This window comes from Coenobita brevimanus, chromosome 108 (genome assembly GCF_032717465.1).
Source record: "Coenobita brevimanus isolate Jiangsu-jjx chromosome 108, ASM3271746v2, whole genome shotgun sequence".
NCBI classification, from domain to species: Eukaryota; Metazoa; Arthropoda; class Malacostraca; order Decapoda; family Coenobitidae; genus Coenobita; species Coenobita brevimanus.
In genome coordinates this window covers 8,055,608-8,064,853 of record NC_137061.1, presented here as the reverse complement: position 1 = coordinate 8,064,853, position 9,246 = coordinate 8,055,608, and the positions used below count along the sequence as shown (strand labels likewise).

General features: G+C 40.0%; 1 protein-coding gene across 1 annotated transcript in view; it reads right to left on the bottom strand.

Moving 5' to 3' along the window:
* Window positions 1-1,343: 1,343 nt before the first annotated feature.
* The window catches only part of egh (beta-1,4-mannosyltransferase egh), a 180,211-nt gene continuing 172,308 nt past the window's right edge, over window positions 1,344-9,246 (bottom strand). Inside the window, exons 7-8 of the mRNA XM_080285842.1 lie at window positions 8,638-8,856; window positions 1,344-1,709 (exon numbers count right to left, since the gene is read on the bottom strand). Of these exons, the coding sequence (XP_080141968.1) occupies window positions 1,344-1,709; window positions 8,638-8,856 (585 nt within the window). The remainder of the gene's footprint in view (window positions 1,710-8,637; window positions 8,857-9,246) is intronic.

Below are 9,246 nucleotides of genomic sequence, written 5' to 3'. Positions count from 1 at the left end.
TACTGCAGGGGTAGTTTAAAGGCAATATCCTCTAGGTGGCATACGAGGCTTCATGGCACCTCTTCCTTAGCTTTTTATTTTGTATATTACACTGTCATATGATACTGCTGTTGCTGTTGTTATTGTGGACCCAGACTTAACATGGAACTGGCAAACTGCTGCTAAAGATGCCCTCCTCCTGCAGTCCACCATCTGCCTCTGGGGTTACTGTGGGAGCTGAGGGATATTTGTATAGCCAGACAGTGGAAGTCTAGTTATAATGGTACCACTACATGAAGGCATCCCTCTCCAGCACCAGCACTCTCATGTATGCTATTTATATCATTTTCATAATGATATACAGTACTGTACTTTGCATTTCTAGCCTACAAGAGGACACAGGTGCAATATACAGAATAAATTGCCACAGCAAAGGTGTTAATTATCTCCGCAGCCATTCAGAACATGCTATTAAATCCTGCAATAGAGTAAACCAGCAAATTTGATGGATGAAAACTGCACACAGTGTAAACCGACACATTTCGCAAAAACGATGGGGGTCTATGTCAACAAATTTGGTTCTGTATTCTTATTGACTGTACATTTGCTCCTCCACTTACAAACTTAATTGATTCTGAAAGTTGCTTCATCAATCAAAAAAGTCAAAATTTGCTATGTTGTGTTTGCTGTAACCTAACAAAGTTTCATGACCCCTTTCAGCTCAGCTGATGGCCAACTGTAATCAGACTGGAGTGATGATTTCACTAGTAACCAAAGAGACTATTCCCATCTCATAACTAAAGCTCACCATATTTCACACAACCACAACTCAGTATTCAAGTTGTGGGAGAAGTGTCAGTACTTATGTAGTGGAAGTGGCCCAGTTCCATCAGGTAAAAATAAATCCATTATATTACCTGAGGCTAAATACGATATCCCTAGGCTTTTTTTCAGTTGTTAAGTTGTAATCTATATCAACAACACTTACAGTAAGTACTGTTAACTTACTAAAAACAGTTTTGTCAGGGAGATAAAATATGGTGATACAGTATGCACAGTATTAATAACAACAACAATAATAATAATAATAATAGTTTGGTCCTTCAATCCTCAAAAGCACTGATTCGTCCAAACAAATTTAGTAGCTCTTTACATGCATCTGAACCTGTATGCTGAAGAGAACATTGTTAATTTTACTGGAAAATAAATCAACCAAAACTTCTCAAAACCAGTTTGCATCTTCATAAGTTTGTAAGTAGGTGAGCAAGTGTAGTGTGTTGACAGGCAGTGGTTGTGCTGGTAGGCTGCAGCAAGTACTGTACAGAGGAGAGAGAAAACGTGTAAACATGACTAGGCAGACAGACTTATACAATACTAACAACCTTATCCGGGGCACCGCTTATCTTATTCACAATATAGAATTTGTGCTTGTTACCCACCAAACCTCTAATGACCGCTATATTCTCCACCAGAAAGTTAAACGGCATGGTTATCAGCGCCCCGGCCATGCACATTGCCATCCGCAGCCAGCCCAAACGGTCCACACGAAACGACTTTATGACGCCAAATATGTACATATAAACATTGACCCCGCCCACGAACGCCGCAATCACGTTCAAGAGGGCAGGGACGGGAACTGGATATATGGTGCTGAGGATGACCGACGCGAGGGCCAGGGGCATAGTGATCCACGAGTACAGCGACACAGCCAGCAGCCACTTGGTACTGACCTGAAACACACAAACAAACCCGTTACCATAAGGGTCGCAGCCAGGAATTTGCACTGGGGTGGTCAAGCCTATTATGAGGGAGCCCACAGTGATATCTTTAATCCTGTGGCTGCTGAGCTTTATATAACAAGCATTCCAAAATTTGGCCATATAGCCATTAAAAACCAATATGAGCTTTTAAAATGCTTTACATCATCATCACCTAATGCTTTACTGTACAGTATAATAAAACCATGGAAAATTAATTTCTGACATTCATTATCCATAGAACCACATTAAAAAAAAAGAAATCTATATCTTATTTATAAAAATGGCCAATTTTAAAATATATTAAAATAAAAAAAATAATGGTGTTCAACGGGAGGTAAATACAATATAATACAGAAGTCACATATGTTGAAAAAACTGAATACTGTACTAAGAACTTCATGAGAGAGAGAGAGAGAGAGAGAATCAGTAAAAAACAAAATGCAGTCATCTCTAACTGACCATGGCATCCCCCCCCCCTCCACCAGAGTTGCTAATGGCTACCAAAGATGTCAATGTTGTGGGCATATTCAGCCATACATTTGGGGTGGGCAGACATGAGGGTATTCCACCAGAGTTTTGGGTGGGCAAGTATATTTCCGAGAGGCACCTCTCTGGCTGCACCACTGCTTAACATCATCATCAAGGTGCTGGTGACTGAAACCTTCACCTCTGCTGCCTACTTTTACAAGTATTCCTCAACTCCCTCTCTGCCTTCTGAAAGGAGAATGGTGGACTACAGGACAAAGACAACTTCAGTTTGCAGTCCATTATGTTTGCATTCAGATGAGCCTGAACCAACAACAACAGCAACAATGACACATTCACCATGATAATTTATCCTTATCAGTCATTCACAGATATTATCACCAATTCTAATTCCCACTTAAAAGATGGGGTGAGGTAAATATTTCAGTGACATTAATCTATTCACTATGAGCTGAAAAAACATTAAGGAAAATATAATTTTAAAAAATTAACAGTGACTCCCTTATTACTCCCCTCCAGGTGTTGGGACCTGAGGCTAGGCATCCATAGTCCAGTATATCTAAAGGTAGATGACCAGCCTATTTCCCAGTTCTACCCAGTCCCACATTTGCGACTTAATACTAGCTGGTATGGATTTATTCATACAAAGTCAACAGTTCACTAAAAGATTAAACTCTCCAAAATGGTTTGATAGCAACTGTGCCAGAGCAACAGCCAAAAAGTCATTAGCATATAACTCTTACTTAAAATCAAAAACATCGAATCACTCTCTCAATTTAAAATTGTTAGAAATCATGCAAAAGCTGTATTAAATCTAGCTAAATCAAGCTTTCTTCAAAAGCAAGCATCAAAACTAATTAACAACCCTTATGACAACAGAATATTCTGGTCAACTCTTAATTCTTTCAATAATAACTTTAACAAGTCATCTTCCATTCCCCCAATAAAATCTTCAGATGGCAACATTACAAATGACCCCGCGTGGGAAAGCAAATATCTTTGCCAGTACATTTGCCAGAAACTCTACCATAGAATAGAACTTGACTCTCCCGAAATTGCCCCACTTAAAATACAGACAAGATACGTAAAATCCATCCTAGACAATTTACCTACCAACAAAGCTCCAGGCCCAGATGGAATTCCGCCAATTGTTTTAAAAAAGTGTTCCCCTGAACTTGCCTCTGTTCTAGCTAAATTATTCAGACTATGCATACGTACTTCTTTATTACCAAATTCATGGAAAGAAGCCAATATCCACCCAATTTCGAAGAAAGGAAGTTCCTCTGACCCGTCTGATTACAGACCAATAGCTGTCACATCTTCTCATGGTAAGGTATTTGAAACTTTAATTAATAAGCATATTGTTTAACATCTTGAATCCAACAACTTAATATGTGATAGACAATATGGTTTCTGCCACGAAAGATCCATCATTGACATACTCAATCTCCTAACTCATACCATCCATCAATTAACTGATCTACATGGAGAAACTCATGCAATAGCTCTTGATATTTCTAAAGCTTTCGACAGTGTATGGCACCGTTCCCTGCTGTCCAAACTCCCTTGCTATGGACTAATGTCTTTTGTTCCTTTGATTTCTTCATATCTTAGTGACAGGAAAATAAGAGTAAAAGTAGATGATGTATATTCCAATTTCCACTCAATTATCGCCGGCGTGCCGCAGGGGTCAGCTCTGGTGTCAACCCTATTCCTGGTTCATATTAATGATCTCTTATCTGTCACCTACAATCCCATCCATTCATACAGAGATGACTCAACACTACATAGTTCATTCACACTCAGACACCCATTTACAAAGTCTAATATCTCTACCTTGCAACTCACTACAGCCATTTCCATAAATCAAGACCTACCTACGATCAGTGAATGGGGACAAAACAACCTTGTCTCTTTTAATGCTAGTAAAACTAAATACAAGTAATCCCTTAATTCACGCGAACTTTTTTCACGCAATTTCGGTTATCCATGAATTTTTCGTACAATAATTAAAACATAAAATTATAGTATTCAAATAAATAATTTTAATATACAAGAGACATAAATAAAATATAAAAATGCCTACCTGCTGCCCGTGTGCATATGTGTGTATGTGTGTGTGTGTGTGAGGTCGATCTACCACGCACCACACAGTCAGTTTGAATCCGACGGTCGAACCATGCATGACTCGCGAATCGTTATTTGTTGCTTATTTTTCTGCCTTCCAGTGATTGCTTGCCTTGTCTGCCAACATGGGGCCTAAGCATAGTGCTAGTGATGTATGTGGTAACACACCAAAACGGACTCGTAAAGTTATGTTGCTGACAGAGAAAGTTAAAGTGTTGGACAAACTTAAGGGAGGAAAGTCGGCGACAATTCTCTGTCAGGATGATTCCCTGTCTTTTATTTACATACCAGTTTATTTAGCAAGTACAGTACACTAGTTTTTTACTTATATGAGTTATAAAATCCCCCTGAAAATTAGTTATTAAAGTATTAATTAATCAATAATAAGTATATTTATAGAATGACAGGGAATCGTCCATGTTTTGAAGGTGAATTGACTTCATGGTGAATTGTCTCAGTACCATGTGTTTGGAGCGAGTCAACTGTTCTTAAAATAAAGAAGGAGAACGTAGCATAAGGCAGAATGTAGCATACGGGAGGCAGTGAGGGCTAGTGCACCAGACTGTGCTGAAGTGTCTCCACCTACGCCTGTGAACTGGCTTGGAACCGTGTGTTTGGGGTGAATGAGTCAACTGTTTGGACAATAAAGAAGGCAGAATGTAGCATATGGGAGGCAGTGAGGGCTTGTGCACCAGACTGCAGAAGTGTCTCCACCTACGCCTATGCTTGTCAGGTTTCAGTGTTAAATTTCTTACGTTTTTGTTGTTTTTCATACTTTATGTTAGTTTATAAGGTGCACTGTATGTAGTGCATAAACAGTATTATTCAGATGTAATATACTTAGTAGACATGCGTAATTATGTGCACACAAGGGCAGAACGTATACACGAATTTACCACATACGCGAAGGGTCTGGGAACGTAACCCTTGCATGAATTAAGGGCTTACCTGTTTATACAATTTACTAATAGCCAGATATTGCTAGAGTCATACATTACCTTCAGTGCTACTAATATTCCCATCTCCAAAAGTATTGAAATTCTTGGCATCTCACTTAACAATGCCCTCAGCTGGACCTCTCATGTTGGATCACTTGCTAAAACCGCCTCAAAGAAACTAGGATTATTGTACACAGTCCATAACTTCTTCGAAGATGAGTAGTTAGCTATAACTTATAAGAGTCATGTGCACTCTCAGCTTGAATATTGCTCACCCTTGTGGAATGGATGTGGAGAGGTTGCATTAAAACAACTAGACAAAATTCAGAACAAAGCTGTTAGAATTATTAACAACCCTGCCATTACAAATAAACTATCTCCTCTGCAAGTAAGAAGGAATGTTGCCTCCCTTGCATTATTTTACAGATATTTTTTTGGCAAATGCTCAGACGAAGTTGCATCCATGTTGCCACCTCTCCATGCCTTCCCTCGTGCTACACGGGCATCTGTTAGCGCTCATGACTGGAATGTCACTCAGCCATATTGCAGAACTTCTACCTATCAGAATTCTTTCATTCGCCGAACTGCATCTCTCTGGAACTCGCTTCCCCAGAGTTGTTTCCCTCCAAATTTTAACCCACAGCTATTCAAGTATAACTGTTACAGATATTTTATGAACAGAGGACACCGGTAATCTGGTGTATGGATTTTTTTTTTTTTTTCATTTGTTTTTCCTTCCTCCATTGTTATTGGGGGAAAAAAAAAAAAAAAATGGAATTGGCTGCTTACCACTGCAGGCAGCCCTGAATATCTGCCATGGATGTCTTCTGAAATATCACTGATTTTTATATACAGTACAACCATCACAGTGAACTGCATAAAACTGGATAATAAGATTTACAGATAACAATGGAACTTAAGAAAGCACACTTATTTAATCTGGGTTTTATTAAAAATCAAGCAATAAAAAAGGCCATTTATGAAGAAGACATATTTTTATGAGCAAAAGTTCTCAAACAATTTCCTGCCAGCACTGACTTTTTCCTTCCATATTTTTCATTCCTCCCTAAACACCAGAGAATCCTTCTTTTTCATATGCATTTGTTGTTTGCCCATTGCTATCAATCCATCTATACATCACCCAATCCTTGTCTGCCCAATTAGGAGTGTAGGGTCCTAAAGCTGGCCTACTTAGTTCCAACATTTAACATAAAGGAGACCAACTTCATTTGCCCCTGAATGGCATTATGTGAACAATAAATCCCAATGACCCCTTGGATGTAAACTCTTGCGGGCCTCATACAACTGAAGCACCTTAATCCACTAGACCACCATGCATCATACTGCTACCATATACAAGTGGCAATATTTCATGTGACACCTTCCATCATCACTGCTGGCACAGAAGTGTGGGCAAACTTTTGATCCTCATATTAAAATTGCAACGGCCTCTTATGAAGTATATGGGCCTGAGGTTAGATTAGCTTAGTCCATTCAGTCCCTTAAATTCAATGACACATTTTCTCATTTCCTTCCTGCTACCTGTTCCCCAATGACAGAATGGTGAATGGGTTACAGAATGTTATATCTAAAGGTAGTGTCACACTGGGCCAAAAGTGACTAACATGCAAACAGCTTTTGTGAGGTGAAACAGCTAGCAAAGTCAAGTTTCCATCACATGCGAGTGCTTTTGCGAGCTGAAACGGCTAGCACTGTCGTCCGCCTTGACGCCTCGTGGTCATTTGTAAACAAATCACAATGGCGTACCCACACCCTTATCCTCAGTTTCTGCAACCACCTCACATACTCCAGCAAACCCAGAGCCACACGGCAGTCTAGTAGAGTTTTCCTTGCCACAGGATCCATATCAAATACTGGTCACAATCTGCTTTCCTCGTGCTGTTTGGAAACAAAGCAGCCTCCGTGGCTGGTCACCAGTGTCCGAAAATTGATTTCTTGTCACAAGGAAAGAATTGAAATAAATGAAAACCACAAGAATTATTTTTTATATACTTAACAGTTTTTGTTAAAGTTTCTTTCCGTGATAACAGGATATATTCACACTAATTACAAAATTAATATAGGCTCATTTGGGTTCTAATCCCACCAACAAGCTGTGAGCAAAAATTGTTATCCATTTCACCTCGCAGGTGAAATCTCGCTCACCGTGGGTCAGTTTGGCTAGCGGCTCACAAAACTGGCTTGATTGTTAGCCACTTTTGGCCCAGTGTGACGCCGCCTTAACTCCTCTAGTTTTAATGATCTTTCTTAACCCCTTGAAGCTGGTGATGTGTTTTTAGCTTCTGCTCTTATCTCCAAAAAAACTTCATTCAACTTAAGGTTCTTGCATTCAATGGGTAAATGAAGGTTATATCTAGCTCCAGTTTTTGAAGTCTCCTCTGAGCTGTGTATGACTGTCGGGAGAGCAAAACTTTATAATACAAATTGCATCACTGGACTGAATGGGTCAAGCTGAATAATATCATCCAGTGGAAGAAAATATAACTTTAAAATACATCACTGGATGGAAGGGGTTTTGAGCAGATGATCAGCCTGCTTACCCTGGTGGCATCATGTAATCAAAGAACCTCCATCAGCTCCTGAGGATCATATACAGTATTTGCAAGGTCTTAACTCCAAATAGGGTATTCTAACCACTAGACAACCAGTCCAGACTGAGGAAATAATTATGTGCCTCCAGCACGCACAAACCATGAGCCAGAGACATATAGGCCAGAGCTGTCTATCACTTTCCACTGACTTCATCAAGTCACTGTGAACTCACTAGAAATCTCACCTCCCATATACCTGTCTGTTTCATTTTAGGCTGAGTGGAACTGTTCACTAACCCATGATATAGTCTGCTGGGGGATGACACTTACTGCTTTCATTTGTATGTATTACTAGTATTTCCTAACCCACACTCATCTCGACATGAACCCGGTGGACCACAGAGAAACTGTCAATTCAACCAAGCACTCCTAGAGATCTTTTGTCGAGCTTATGTTAAAGGACTGTCTATGCTGTGACTGTGTAGTGCATGAGGTAAGTGTGCTGTGGTGTGGGATGGTACAATCCTGTGTGGGCATAGTATGGTACAGTATATTGTTTGTGAGTTGTGTCATAGTATATTGTTTGTGAGTTTTATTTTGTGGGCATAGTGGATTGTTTGGGAGTTATAATTTGTGGGCACAGTGGATTGTCTGTGAGTTGCATTTTGTGGGCATAATGGATTGTTTGTGAGTTGTATTTTATGGACATAGTGGGTTGTTTGTGAGTTGTATTTTGTATTTGTACTGTAGCAGGCACAGGTGAAACAGTGAAAATATATATAAAATAAAACTTACTGGGATCTGTGGACTATGCACCACCAAGATGATGCCCTGTAGCCATCTTTTTCGCTGCTGCAGGAAGTCATAAATGGTAAATGGTGACTTCTCCCACATCTCACCCTCAATGAAGTCAAACGAGTATCCTTCCCTCAGTGCCACCATGCCAAAGAAGTTGTCCTCTGCTACACTGCCGTCAGGACCGTGATCAAATGTCACTCGTCGCTCTGCCCCAGTCTGATAGGCAGGTAAAAATATCTAAAATGGTAACAGCTGACAGGTGGTATGAAGCATGTAAGTGTGTGTGTGTGTTTATGCTTGTATGGTGGAGACATGATTTGGGTGGCTTGAATAATGGATGAATGAAAATATGGCCCACTGAAATGGGCTGTCTTTCCTCTGATGGTTTTCAATCACATTTTTTCTTGTTCTCTGAACTCCTGCTTCACCCCATCACCCCATCCATTTGGTGGTGGTGGTGTCAGTGGCAGCAGTGTAACTGCCAATCCTGTGATATCTTTTCTGGAGCCTTAGGGCACGGCACAGAAGGCACAGAGTTCAGATAACTGTTGCTTATCTTGACATCTCAAGTGTTTTCACTCTCCACAAATGGGAAAATGTTTGGTG